This window comes from Montipora foliosa, chromosome 1 (assembly GCF_036669935.1).
Source record: "Montipora foliosa isolate CH-2021 chromosome 1, ASM3666993v2, whole genome shotgun sequence".
In the NCBI taxonomy this organism is placed as follows: Eukaryota; Metazoa; Cnidaria; class Anthozoa; order Scleractinia; family Acroporidae; genus Montipora; species Montipora foliosa.
Window position 1 is genome coordinate 63,628,898 of NC_090869.1, and position 15,000 is coordinate 63,643,897.

General features: G+C 39.9%; 1 protein-coding gene across 1 annotated transcript in view; it reads right to left on the reverse strand.

Annotated features, from left to right (window-relative positions):
- The window catches only part of LOC137980189 (cation channel sperm-associated protein 4-like), a 38,208-nt gene that overhangs the window by 3,702 nt on the left and 19,506 nt on the right, over positions 1-15,000 (reverse strand). Inside the window, exons 4-13 of the mRNA XM_068827585.1 lie at positions 11,337-11,379; positions 9,919-10,119; positions 7,566-7,728; positions 6,760-6,835; positions 4,996-5,054; positions 4,492-4,602; positions 3,610-3,674; positions 2,357-2,467; positions 938-1,016; positions 303-379 (exon numbers count right to left, since the gene is read on the reverse strand). Of these exons, the coding sequence (XP_068683686.1) occupies positions 303-379; positions 938-1,016; positions 2,357-2,467; positions 3,610-3,674; positions 4,492-4,602; positions 4,996-5,054; positions 6,760-6,835; positions 7,566-7,728; positions 9,919-10,119; positions 11,337-11,379 (985 nt within the window). The remainder of the gene's footprint in view (positions 1-302; positions 380-937; positions 1,017-2,356; positions 2,468-3,609; positions 3,675-4,491; positions 4,603-4,995; positions 5,055-6,759; positions 6,836-7,565; positions 7,729-9,918; positions 10,120-11,336; positions 11,380-15,000) is intronic.

The following is a 15,000-nucleotide window of genomic DNA, read 5'->3' on the forward strand; positions in this document are numbered from 1 at the left end:
AGTAAAAGATGGATAAAGGAGAGCATTCTCTTACTCTGAACTCCCAGTATGGAACCAACTGATCTCCACCCCAATCCAGGGGAAAGGGAGGGCTTTACAGAGTGACTTTGCATGATTTGCATAATTAACACCTACATGGCCATGGTTTAAGGCTCCTGACACCTTTGACGCTGCTTAGTTTTGAAGAGATGGCTGTCAGGCATCGAAGCCGTCAACTACAATTCTGGATTTTTTTTGGTTATGTTTAAGGACGGTTGCCTACTAATTCAATACGATACTAGACGGTACTATAATAGACATACCGGCAACTGAAACGGCATCTGCTTCAAATAAACGAAACCGGGAACTTCTTCAACTCCCACCGTTTGGGTTGTAACATCTGAAACGATAAGCAGACCAATCATGTCTTACACGGCAGAGGTTTCCTTGATTTCCCTCTCAAGTGGAAAGGAAAGAAAATCTTCACCAATCTCCTCGATGCTGGACGAATTAATAATTAAACTCTTAACCGGTTTTCAAAAAACCGCTATAACCAGTTTGAATTTTAACGCCGCCCAATGACGGAAGAGTGTTAGTGACGTTGAATTGACATCGCGTCCTCAATCGTGACAGAACATCGAGGAGATCAATGAAGAGGTTTTCTTTCCTTTTTGCTGGAGCCAGGTGGTCATGTCTCACATTCTCTCGAGATCTCTCTCTAGCTCTAGCTCTCTGTGGATTTTATTCATAGTGCTGGTTTGCATGTAACGTCATGGTGGCAATGTTGGTTGGCAAGAAAAATAACCCGTCTCTCCGCTGGGAACTAAACTTTATTGTTATGCAAATTATGCGAAAGGAAATTGCATTGTATGGCTAACCAACATGGCCACCTTGTCACGTGAGTGAAAACCAAGAATTTGTAATTTCATGTACATAATAAAATAATTGAAAAGCTTACCCTCCTCATTAAGTTTGGCCTTTAGGTCATCCGTTTCTCTTTCCTTTCCTTCAGTTTTTACATCAACCATAGCAAATTCCTGTATACAGCAAAACCGTAGATAAGTCAATCTGTATTGACCGAATGCAAAAATGGCAGCCAACAAATTCTTTTGTCTTTGTGTTAATTAGCCTAACTAGCCTCGTTTTACAGCCCAAATTCTTTCAATTTTATGCGTGTGAACGAGGCTAGTTAGGCTAATAGGCCAGTTCCGAGTTCATGGCTTCCTCCTCTTCAAAGCGAGTCTAAGTGCGAAGTTTTTCTTATGAAAATTAGTTTTTATTCATATGTAAAGTAGAACCAATTACTATCACAAAAACTTCGCACTTAGACTCGCTTTGAAGAGGAGGCAGCCATGAACTCGGATATAGCCTATTAACACAAAGACAAAAGAATAATTTGTTGGTGGCCATTTTTGCATTCGGTCAATAGAATGTACAGCATCAATTGGTGCATGGTTTTCACGTTACGTCACCGCGGTTATGTTGGTGGACAAAAACAAAAGATCTCTTATCAGCTCCTGCTGTTCGTCCACCGCAATTGTACATTGCAGCGTTGTTACTTGTTTCTCTAGAGATTGGTTGGAAACCAGCTTTAATACGCTTGAACGGCAAGCAGGGGAGGTTCGCATTTAACGCCTCACCAGGGATAAAAAGCAAAGCTTTATAGGAATGTTAAAAACGTGATTATTCTAAATTGCAAAAGAAACAGGTTTTAATTATATGAAAATGACAATATCTTGTTCAACTATCAATAGCCAGTTCGTATCGTGGGAAGTCACGGTTCCCCGAAGCAAAGGTTATTAATAAGCGTTGCACCTCAATGAGATTATATACGAACTCAGTCTAGCCTACGACCAGTCTCTTCAAGGAAGAGGAGAGAACATGAGCTTTATTCGTATCGCTTGGAATACAAGAAAACATGCTGATGATATTTACGAGGCTTAGACAGCCGTAATTGACGAAGATGTCAAACACTTGGCCACGCGTTCTGTGTCGGTAAATTTCCAATGACTGATGTCAGTCCGTCAACTTCCGGCAGCAGAGAAAGGCGCTCTCATCCGGTCCAGTTCGCCTCCTTCCCGCTTGCCCCTGCAAGCAGGGTAACGAACTCCAAACATTTGCCAAAAAGAAATGGGCTTGATTTCTACAAATAACCCACGTTAACATTTCTTATACCTTATAGTCGTCTGCATTAATGCATGGCAAATGAGAAATAGTCGGTTATCGACCTATCGCCAAACAACTCGATGCTTGTCCACTTCTGCGATTCCCGTTATTTTACAACAAGTCCCTTCGATTCATTCTTTTCATTGGCAAAGCAAAAAATATAAATGGAAAATAAAGGCAAACATCTTAACAAAGAAAATTTGCCACTTACCAGATTTGTAACCACAACTGCCACAACAAGGTTCGCAAACACAAACGCACCGATAGCAATGAAGACGAGAAGAAAGAGCCCACCGCTAATATAATAAGTTTCATCGGCAGCCTTGGAAATAAACAAAAAATACATATGATCAAGCCAATCAGTGGCTAAGATGGGAGCCAGGCGGAGAGTAAGGTACTGAAGCTTCGAAGGAGAGTTTAGCCAGGGTAGGAAAATTATGGAGGATCATTGGGGGAGGTAACTTTGAGATGAAAAAGGTACTGAGCTCCGTTTTCCGTATCCTAGTCTTCTACAGTTGTTTTCGTTCCACTTTGACAGAGCATAATACTCATCTTGGCAATCGCCGCGTCTCCCTCCCCCTCCCTCCCCCGCACACACAGATAAACCTATGAAAATGCGATTACTTCGAAAAAGGACAACCATCAAAACACGTCAATAATTACACAAGAAGCATGAAGGAGGGACTGGTTGATTTATATGAAACTTCATAAAAAAGACGTTTTGAGACTGAGGGTGGCAACCAGGTCCTAGTTGCTTCAAACAAACTCCATGTCAAACGTTGTCTGACGTTTTTATACACCCCTTTACTAAGAGGTGCTTAGGATGTGCATATTCGCGGTTACGTGACCAAATACTGAAATTGTTGCACAGATTGAAAGTGCTGGATATACATCTTATTCGATGGTTTAACATATAACACGCGCGGATATTTTGCGAGTTGCGTAGTATTTTTCCGAGCCCCGCAGGGGCGAGCGAAATACGAGCAATGAGCAAAATGTCCGCGAGTTTAGTTTAGAAACGACCTGAAAGTGATGTGATTTCCCGGGGCCAAAAGTCTTATGCCGAGCTACATTTGGCACACTCATTTCCATATAAGGTCAAACGCAGGTATAATGGCTGATAACCGAGATCCAATGAACCAATGAGAAAGCTAGAATTGCATTATCCGACGTTGAGAATTAAATAATATATGCTAAACAATCGAATAAGAGATTTATTATTCCACTGCAAAAAGGGTGTTATTTTGCTTCAATTTTCTTTGGTAGGAGTGTTTAAAAAAAAAAAAACATTATCTGTCCTTCAGGGCGCGCATGAGCGATGTAAACAGCACAAAAGGCCATCCAAATGTCCTTTACTTGATTGGATAATTCAAGCAGCCTCGGAGTTTTCTTGGGATTTTCAGGAGACAGATACATGTATGTGACAAGCCCGGTTTGTATTTCTTTACTTTCAGTGTGCTCTACCTGAAAAGCCTTGAAAATCTCCATCCATCCATCTTGAGTAAGACACACAAACAGATAAAACATGGCTGAGAACCAATGTCAAGGGCCATGTGTTTATATATACATTTAGGCAAGTTTAAAAGCGGAGCTCCTCGATTATTATATAGTTATGTTTTGGTTTTCATGTATTTTTTTAGCTGGTCTGCTTACTGTAAGAACAGACTGACCTGCTCATTACTATAAATTAGTCCATTTTCCCGTGATCCTTCTTGCTCTCTTCGCCGTTTTTCGTTACTCGTCGCTTAAAGCTACCCACTTTTTTTCTCTTCTTTCCTCATTATACGACATACTGTATTAAAATTGTTCGCTTGTGCTTTGGTTGTCTTTAAAATTTTTGCTTTTTTCACTAAAACGCAATTTCACTGAATGCAACACGCTGACCATGCTACAATCCACCAAAAAAGGTAGGTACTTGGTGTATTTTGTCATTTAGTGGTTATCTATTGCACAAAATTATCTAAACACGGTTAAACCTTCAGGGGTAGGATTAGGGTTAGCGTTAGGGTTAGGTTAGGGTAATTGTCTAATTACTGAATGTTTTATACCTTGTTTAAAAAAATTTGAAACAATAGAAAAAGAGACACCAAGTACCTACCCCGCAAAAAAGAGGGGGCCAACAGTGCGACATTCCGTGTATCGTGAGATGACGTCATAACCAAAACCAAAATTTCTCGTATCGATGGGTTACCATATTTTCTTCATTTAACTGTGATCGTGTTCTCGTCAGTGCTGAGGTCAACGGCTACAAATACATAATGTCAAAACCACATAACGCACAACAACCCCCGCGGATTAAAAACAGGAATTGCTTTAGAAAAAAATAACGACAGCGAAAAAGGATACAACTGGAAAGGTTTCCAAAGTACACGGGAACAACATCCCTGAAAACCGTGACACCAATGACAGAAAATACCAACATGATAATCACCAAGAGCAGAACAATGTTGGCCATGTCTGTGGACAGAACAAATGCCAGTAATTGTCAAAACACTGGTCAGGGCCACCTTTTTTTCAAATTTCTTTAGACCATCAAAGACGCGTGTGAAAAATTACTGACGCAACCTGAACGAAACAAGAGTTTCAATCTGCGGTTACTTTTGCGCACCACTCAACTTAGTATTTCTCTCCATTCTTTGTGCTTTATACTCAAATAAAGTTTCTCATGAAAATCTCTCACTGAGGAGCGGTGGGGTCTTGGTCGTCTTGTGCATCTCCTGTCGCTTGTCTGACAGGAACACTCTTTGCACTTTCCACAGAAATGCAGATGCCCTCCATGGTTTCAAATCTAACCATAACTGAAATGAATGTAATCGAAGAGAATATTAGCTGTAAGAGTGGGGCACTTACCAGGAACTGACTGGAGAATTGTCTGCACGACGATCTGTAACCCAGGCAGTGAACTGATGCTTTGAAATGAAATGGAGCAAAGATTGGGGTGAGCCGGCAAATTTGTTAATAAAGACAGCATTCTTCTCCTTTGCATTAATTTATTTGGCCAATCACAGAAGAAGAAGACAAGCAAATGAGCCAATCACACCACAAGCCGCCGCTAAGCGCGGAAAAACAAGTGCGAGCGAATCACTTTTGGTAACGCCTTAAAGGGGCTGTGTCAGGGCAGTGGAGTTTCTTTTTTTGTGACGTTTCACCAATTACTCAGCCCCACTCGCTATGCAACGTAACTTTAACCAAGAAATGTGATTAAATAAAATAATGAGTTACATATTTCACTTAGAAGAATTTTTAATTGGTCGAAACGTCGAAATGAGAAGGTGCGAGTTTTCGGCTTCACTTTTTTGCTTTGTTTTTGTTTGTTATTCAAACATTACAAGCCTGACTGAAACGTGTAACCTTAAAACTGAGCTCAATCGCTGGTGTGAAGGCTTCCTTTCGTCTTTCAATATCGAACTCCACTAACGATCTCCAAGTAAGAAACACACCTTTCCACGGTTCCTTCTGTCACCTACAATAATTGTAGGTGGGATTTTGGCAGACGTTAACCCTTTCAACGCCGAGGTGCTTCCCCATTGACGAGTAAAATCTTTAAGTGTCAATTTGCATTTATGGCGATGAAAGGGTTATTAATGGGGACATTTGAGCGAACCTAGATGTTGTTTAAGTTAACCGTTTCACCAACGAGGGCTTCCCCATAGACGAGTAATTAAAATCGTCTGGCGTTAGACAGAGTAAAATCTTGTGTCAAAGAGTCAATTTGCATTTATGGCGGTAAAAGAGTTATGCCATAGAGCGGTTTTCAATCGAGTGTCCAAAGTAATTAGAAAATTGCTTTGGTTTTCAATCACATCACTCACAGATTGGTTCAAAGTGTTTGCGCCATTTTTTTAACCAATCAGAAGTGAAACTAAACTAACTGTGGCTTGCGCGTGCACATTTTCCCGCGCTTTGTGTCGGCTACTGGTAATACTTCCAGTTTTGATTGGTTTACTGGAATGTGTCCATCCCTTTTGGTTTTACGACACTCGATTGAAACTCGCTCTAAAAAATCTGCTATAATTGGGCCAATTAGAAATCTAATCAAATCTCAAATCTCTGTAAAGATTGTCCGAAAAGGAAGTAATCCAGCAGCTGCAACGTTCGTTGAGTGAAAACCTTTTCGTGGCACAATCACGAAAAAATGTTCAAAGGTCATTAATCTCTTTGCTGAATAAATTAACGTCAGCACACATTTACTTTGAAACAAATTGATACCCTGGTTTAAAGAGAGACAAAATCCCACAAATATAAATTTCACTGCCAAGTTAGTAGTCAAGTAAAGCTATGATCCTCGCAGTTATGGACGCAAGTTTAGCAATTGCGTAAAGAAGCCTGAAAATTTCAGGACTTCAACGGGGTTTGAACCCGTGACCTCGCGATACCGGTGCGACGCTCTAACTAACTAAGCTATGAAGCCACTGACGTTGGGAGCGGGTCATTTGTGGGTTCTGATTTTCCCGTGAGGAATGAATCAGTGAAGGAAATGATATGTGAAATGAGTCATATACTAAACTGCGGATATGAAATCAAGTAAAGCTATGAGTAAAGTTAGTAGTGTTTAAATTAAACCTCGAGATGGCACCGGTAACGTTGACCGTGTAAAAATGCCTTCTCCTCTACCTCCTGAGACTGCGGAAAGCTCTTAGTACTCTAAGAATCCTCAAAACGCCTCTGCTACCTGATCCTGTGCTAAGCACTGTAACACAAAACAGTCTTGAGTGAACATCATGCCAAATATAATTTGATATTATCTGATAAAGGGACACTCACTTTACGGAGTACTGTAATTTGAATCAATGGTTTGGATTGCATTTTTACTTGAAGTTCAAAATATTTCAGTCTCGCAAATTGTATTTGTTCAAGTTGTTGTTTAGTGGCGAGGAAAGCGATTCCGTAAAGCTAGTTATTTGCAATGCTCGTTTAATTTCTTCCTACTGCTCATCGGCTACCAACAATAATGATTGTCTTCATACTTATCACGGGAAATTATACTGGGATCACCATTTCCATGTGGTTATCCAAACCATGTGAAGGTCTAACTATTTGCAGGAGTTCTAACAAATACACCAGCTCAGGAAACAGCTATTTACAATCTAGTATTGCTCAGAAACCTATCCATAACAGTAACTCTAACCTCACACAAACAGAGTAGCCTTCTTTGTTAACCCAATAAAATAGGAGGTTGTAATTTGGTGTCTTCAGGCAGGTACTTTTTAGTAAGATACTTATGATGATGTTAATGCTGGGAATAAATCCTAAACCTGCTCTCTCATGTTTAAGAGAGTTTTAACAGTTACTTGCCTTGAAATTAATTTGGACCAAGTTCAAACCCTTCCTGAGTTCCTCACAATCTCAAACCACCTTAAACACCCCCTCCTCCCTCCCCTCCCCCCTCCCCCCTCCGCATTAATACTAATTCAACTTACAAGGTCCAAGAAGGAGAGCAATAACGATGAAGAAATCCAAGACATTCCAGCCTCTTTTCCAGAACATGAAGAATCCATGATACCACTTGACAAGAATCTCACACACAAAGATGGTCATCAAGCATTGATCAAGCACTGAAAACAAATGGCTGTATTTCTGTTCCTGAAGAAAAGTATTAAAGTGATTAAATTAGTATTGTAATAATAATTATAATATACTCAACAAAATCTCGGGTTAGAGTGCAATACGGAAGTTGCTATGGAAACAAAGCGATGCAGTGAATTTGTTGAGTATATAATAAATAAATTATTGCAAACACCAGAAGAACAGTGCACTGAAAATACTATTTTTCTATTTTCGCATTCCCCATAATACACTTTGTTTGTCCTCCCACATTTTGCATAAACCATTGTTTTCAAATACTCTTGGGACACTGCATATTCCCAAGAGCATTTGAAAACAGTCAATGGTTTACGCAACATTTGGGGGCAAATAAATATTATAATATCTTATTAGATGTTTTGGTGTGTCGTATCGCTGAGTATTTTTACGAGTTGTGCTGTAGAACTACTCAGCGATACCACACACCAAAACATCTAATAAGCTTATTATCCAACTTTTTTGCACTAAGTTTTTAGCAAATGAATTGTAAACAACCGAGGACGTTTGACAGACTTGCGCGTGCAGGGCAACGTCAATACAATACATACTTAATTGACCGCTCCCCATAGGGGCTTTTCAGGGCCAATGAAACACAACGAAACGACGGAACAGAATAACAACAAGAACTGTTAAGAATCCCAACTGGTCGGAGCCGCAAACCAGTTGGCTATTTACAAGTGCAGCTGGAAAGTTGAACCAGGGACTATCAGGAACAAATTCAACGAGTGGTCAGAGCGGGTCTTGAACCCGGGATCTCCGGATCTCAAGGCAAGCGCCCTAACCACTGGGCCACGCCGGTTCTCTACTGTACAATAACTAAGTTCATCATATCACAAGGACTGGGAACGACCAAATTCACGAATTAGATTGGCTAAAATCGATATTGACTGTCCCATCTAGACCGGCATTTACACCGCTAATGTTTCGCGGTGAAACAGCTGCAAACTAAAATGCAACAATATTGAGTATTTTCTTCTACCAACCAATACCAACTAATAGTGCTCTAGTAGCGTAGCCAATTAAAATGCATGATTTGAGTTAGTCCACTGATTGGGTGATACTAAGAACTGATAGCCTGTGTCCGGCGAGCCAATGAAAATGCTGGAAATCTGATATCCGTAGTTCAGTTCTTAATAATAATTATTATCCCTGATGGAAACAATTAGCCAGTATAGTCAGCTGTATAGTAGTACCCATTTAGCCAATAGCGCGTTTTCACATGACGTCAAGGCGGCCATGTTGATGTTCCAAAACAAAGAAATGGCGGCCATGATGGTGTTCCAAAACAAAGAAATGGCGGCCATGATGGTGTTCCAAAACAAAGGAATAGCGGCCATGATGGTGAACCAAACTAATCCTCCGGGAATCGAACTCTATTTTTATGCAAATAGTTTCTTTTGTTTTGGTAATCCAATATGGTTGCTGGTCATGTGAGTGAAAACGCTCCATTGACCCTTGAGAGTGAGACTTATAGATTTTACTCTTTCTAACACCAGATGATTTTAATCGTCACTGGGAGGAGGGAGGGGGGGGGGGGGGAGGCGTCCTAGGAAGTTTGAGGGGTGAATGGGTTAAACAAAATTTTACTTTTGCAAAAATTGATCATGCTTTGCACTTTACTTAGGGCGCTTTCCTCTTATCAGAACTGTCAGGTCAGACCCCGTCAGTTTGCAAGGAAAACGCAACAATTTAAAGGAAAACTTGCATGATAATCCCTTGTATTCTTCCGGAGGAGCGTATATCATCATCGAAGCGTGTTAATTTGAAAGCGTTGTAGAGTTATTCCTGCCAAATGCCATGTCTGGCCGGTCAATTCTGTCAAATGGAAAGCGCTCTTAGTTTCCTGAAAGAACTGGTCTGGCCGGCCAGTTTTGACAAAAAGAAAGCGCCCTTAGTTAGCATATATCTTTTACTCCGGCTTATAATCATTTAATCCGTCATGTAGTTTTCTTATTCCATTCGTTACTACATTCACCTAAAGAAAAAAAGTCTCTTTTTTCCTTCTGATTCTTTTTCGCTTTCACTTTTGTTTAACTATTTTTACTGACCCGCCTACAGACGTCATAGATTAGCTGAAGCTATTTGCGGGTCAGACCTGTATGCTTGTATTGTTGTTGTTGTTGATGCAAACCTTATCCACCTTTCAGATCATCAACTGTACCGAAACTGCAGATCAGTGCACATACTTACAAGGTCATGATTGGTCTCAACAGCAATCAGAACACTGTTGAACATTATAACACATAGGATTCCAGTTCTGAACACAGTGTTGGACAAAAATTGGCCCAGTAGCTCATTAGATGCATACTCTTCAATGGCTTCATCATCCAAATCAACAATGTCCCACATGTTTTCCTCTTCTTTCTCTTTTGACATCAAGAGCTCCTCTTTCTAAAGGAAAAGACAAGGACTTCATTTTTGGAACCCAGCACTGTTCTGTTTCTGATATTGTAGAGAAAAATAAACATGGATTTATTGAAACGCAGTGGTACCCTACAATAAAGTATAAATCGTCAAAGTATACGATCATGGTGATTGGGTCTTGCCGAAGACCACATGCAGTCATTTGCATAATAGTACTCAGATTGGCAAATGTCAAAACGACCACGAGAAGTGAGCACGGAATGGTATGTACCATAACCCTATCACACCCTCTCCCTCTTCTGGAAGAGGGCAAACTGTCCAAACATCAATCATTTCTTAATATTGAACTAAGCCAAATTAAATTCAAGGAATTTGAGCAAAGCATCCATTTTGAACAACTACAATATCATGGTGTATTTCACACTAGCAATCCGTACATAAGTCATAAGTAAAAGCAGCTGGTCACTTTCAAAATATGGAGACAGACAGACCATCATTTAATAACCAAGAGAGGAACACAACCACATTTGCAGAACCAGGCCCACAAGTTGAATGTAGGCGAATCTTGACTTCAATATTTTCATTTTGTCTCATCAACATACGCGTTTGCTGAAAGAAGGCATCATGTTATTCAAATTGACTTCAAAAGTTTAAAGAACGTGTTAAACTTAGCTGAATTCCCAATTTTAAACCTTTTGGGTTTGATAACGAGCGAGCTATTAGCCATCAAATACCGATAAATTCTTGGGTGGCAAAAGCGCTTAAAAGCCCTTTCATTCTTTGTAAAATTTCTAACTTTAAAAGCGTCATTACTCAGAGATTGTCTGGTAAATTGGGCTCAAATTGAAGTTAAGAGAAAGCATGTTATGCAACGCACTTTCAATATTCAGTACTGTTTTTTTCGCTGATAGATTCAGTAGCAAACGATGGGCTTATGCTAATGAGACAAAAATGTACTGAACAAAGATTCCCCTATAGACCGAATGCATAAATGGCAGTCAAAAAAGTATTATTTTGTTTATGTGCTAATTAGACTCACTAGCCTCACTCTCAAGCAACATTTCTTTTGTATTTTGTACATGCAAACGAGGCTAGTGAGTCTAATTAGCACATAAACAAAAGAATATTTTTTTGGCCGCCCTTTATGCATTCGGTCTATATGCGCTTACTACAGCAGCCTCAACAGAAAAGATTTTTTTTCATCTTAATTTATATAAGTTCTTTAAAGGATAACTTTAAGTTACCTCATTTTGAATTGCGTGAAACACTGCTTTAAATTCTTTTTCACTACAAATAGAAAACAATGTTCTTTTTATTATCACAATTAGTTTACTTACTTGCGTGGTTCTGAATCTTTCATATAAGAAATAACGGACTGAGATAAAGTCTGTTCTTTCTTCGTCATATTTACGCTATGAGAATGAAATTAACATCATTTTAATACTCCTTGACTGTAGTTTTGAATCGAAAAAAGTATTTAGTTTGAAGGGGGTTTTTTTTAATGGTAGGTTCTCAGAGCAAAAACAGGTAGTTCTATTCTAGAGATTTGAGCTACAAGGGATTTTCAAATTTTCTAAATCACTTTTAAGCAGTGTTCTGAGATAAATTTCAGTTAAACAGTATCAGCGAATATTTTGATGTATTACGTTTTGCATTTGCTATCTTCCCTCAAAGTTGAAAATAGTGTTTTCGACCGGGAATTTAGAAAAAGTATGCACGTCCAAAAATAGCCAGTCGGAGATTGGATGTGGGTATTGCTTGCTTAGAGTAGAAATGACAACAAAACGTCTTGCTGTTGGTTTCCAGGACTGCAGAGAGTTGTCCAAGTAGAAGCGGAGTGATGTATAGCACAATGAGATATTTTGGCAAACAATTTTTTTAATGATAAATTTAATTATATTTGTACAGTGTATAGTACTTTTGTTTGCGTGGTGGAAGGGTGGGGGAGCTCAACAGTACGACTAATTTGGAAAAGAAAAACTTTTCCAATACGCTAAGTTTGAGGGGAAAAGTTCATCAATTCAGTCATTTGTTACCAGAATTTGATGAAAATAGCCGCTTGAAAGAATGGATGTGGTTTCAGCCTTTGTAACATAGTAGTCTTGAAAGTGTGCGTCAGTAAATAAAACACAAGGAGAACATTACGCACACGTAAGCATTGCCGATTCACCTTGCGTTTTCGAGGTGCAAACTACCAATTATTCTTCAGCGGTAGTTTAGCATAGATCCTGAGAAGAAAGTGCTAAGCTTGGCTTTCAATATACAAGCAACATCGCAAATCCATTAGCCTGCGAACGCAGACGTATTTCTCAGGGGAGAGAATCGACCACCGGAAATACGTCCACGTTCGCAGGAAACAGACGCCTTTATTTGTCGGGTACTACTGATTGAGACACTACTGAGTTTGCGCCGAATGTCTCTTGTTGCCTAGTTACGCTTACATGGTTAGAAAGGACCCCGCCATACGCAAACGCAGTTGCGTCTATCATTAGTTTGTTTTTTTAGAACAGAAAACACGTACACGAGCGCATGCTCGCGTTGGGAGTGAAAAACGGCCCTTCAAGAGCGAGAGTAAATTCAACAATTTTCAAGTATTTAACTTGCGATCAGGCTTCATCGGTTTTCTGGGGGAAAAAAATCAGTGAACGAAGAAGGGCGTAAATTGAAAAAGAATCCCTGATCGCGGATACCAAGTGTGTGGTGTATTTCAGTTGCGTTGTTGAATGTGACTGTTGTATATATCTGTTTGATAACAATTTCACGACCACAGAACTGAAAGTTACAATAATACTTTCTTCGAAAGATGTTATATATTGCAATTGGTATTACATAAAAATGGTTTGATTCAAAATGGTCCAGTTGAAAGAAGTGATAGTAGGAATCGTAAATGCTTTGAATCCAAGAGTCGTGTCATTACCAGGTGAAGCGGCAGGTACAAAAAACGGGTCAAAGGTCACAAATAAAAAGAAAATTCCATCTTCACGAAATTACTCCTTCAGTGAGGAGCGCCAACATCAACTTCATCATCATTTGTACTTTATTGTTTCATTTCCGACTGAACCGTCGTCACAACTAAGAAGCAGATGCTTTCCGGTTCATTGGGGTCACAACTGTTATTTGGGGGCTGAGAGGCAAGTACCAGAGCCTGCAATGAGGTTCTGAGGGAATGGGGACTAGAAAGGGGATTCCCTCGTGTGTTTAAAATGGGGGATGACGAAAGATATCGTTGTGTTTGAGGTAAGAAAATGGCGCTTGCTGTCACGCTGCTTGAACTTCAGACGCTTATAAAATAAAAAATACGCTCACCAAGTATCCAAACACTGGCCTCTCTTGTCAGAAAAGGCATCAAAAGTAGGAAGCCGCGAATCACAGACTTCCGGCTCTTCTGCGCATTCACGGAAATTTGAAACGATAACGGTTTTAAATAACGGTCAACGGTTACAACATTATACCACCACTGCGATTGCGCGTATTCTTGGCTGTGGCCAGAGTCCGTGATCTTGATGCTGACTATAAGAAAAGCGGACTCAGGGAAAGAGAATAGTTCGCCAACGGTTACTGCATGATAGTAGACACTAAGCGATAAGCGGTCAAACCAGTCTACGTACTACAGAACCCAAATTTCGTCCCCACGAACGCACTTCATAATTAATGATTTACTCCTAGTCGATAAGTGATCCATAATGCCGAAAGTAGACCAAAGTACACCGGAAGACCGACGACTCCATCGGTTTGGTACGTCATAATGCAGCTGCCAAATGCCGCAAATAACCAGAGTCAGCGTTTTAGCTCAGCTGTCAACAAAGTAAATCATAATCGAATCTCGTGCCATAGTGAAACCTGACTGAAAGGTGTGATCGGGATCGAGAGTATCGGCCGGAGTTCGCTGTGATCTGTGTGATCAACCACAAGTCGACCTCAGGTTTGTCAGTTGAATTACTGTTACGAGTTATCGACGTTAAATATGGTTACTTTACTTTTTTAATCTACTTTACCACCAGCTTAGTGATAGAGGGGGCTGCTACATCAAGGCACGACTACATTAACCATGTTGGAACAGGACCTCGCAGGATTCACGATTCCACAAATTTATTATCTTGAATTCTTGTTAAATCTTAAACTAAAAAATTACAGTGATGCTCGTTACTTAAGACTAGTTTACCTATATAGTAGAAAGGCTACCGAGGGGAAGGGAGGTGTTCAATTATGTTTGCGGTATTTAACGACGGTTCGTGCCTGGAATTGAAGGGAGATTTTATTTTAATAGGTCTTAAGCAGGAACGTTGCAAAACGTGGACTGTTTTATTTTGTTCTTCCGTTTCCCGACCCAAAGCGCTAAAAAAAGGTGTCTGCGTTTTGCCATACTCAGTTAGAGTGAAAAGTTATAGAACGTTTTCGAAATACTATTAAGAGAATGTGAAGTGTTCGTACAAAAATCGCTCTCAGAGAGTTTTATCTATGAAGTGTCCGCTTCAAGTGCAAAAACAGCGCTAAGATTGTCAATCAAACGGGTAATTTTTACTTCCCACCAAGACATAAAACCGCCATTTCTACGCCAATATTTAATCTTTTTGAATAATTTCTTTTTTACATTAGATATCCCATATCCGTTTCGATCATTACTTTAACCGAAAAATCCAAATTTGAAGAAAATTGCCGACCTGAAGTATGACACTACACTGTATGCGGTAACCTTAAACGCATCATTCATCAGTCATAAAGCCTAGTTTTCATATGTCGGGAAAATCCCAGACAATCGGGATTTCGCAGTTTTCCGACCGTCCCAGATTTTGCCGACATATCGGAAAACCGCCAGACGCTTGTTCTAGATTCTCCCGATTGTGACTTTGGCGGAAAATGGAAAGTGCGCCAAAAATTGAAACACGCGATTTAAAAGATTGGTAACGA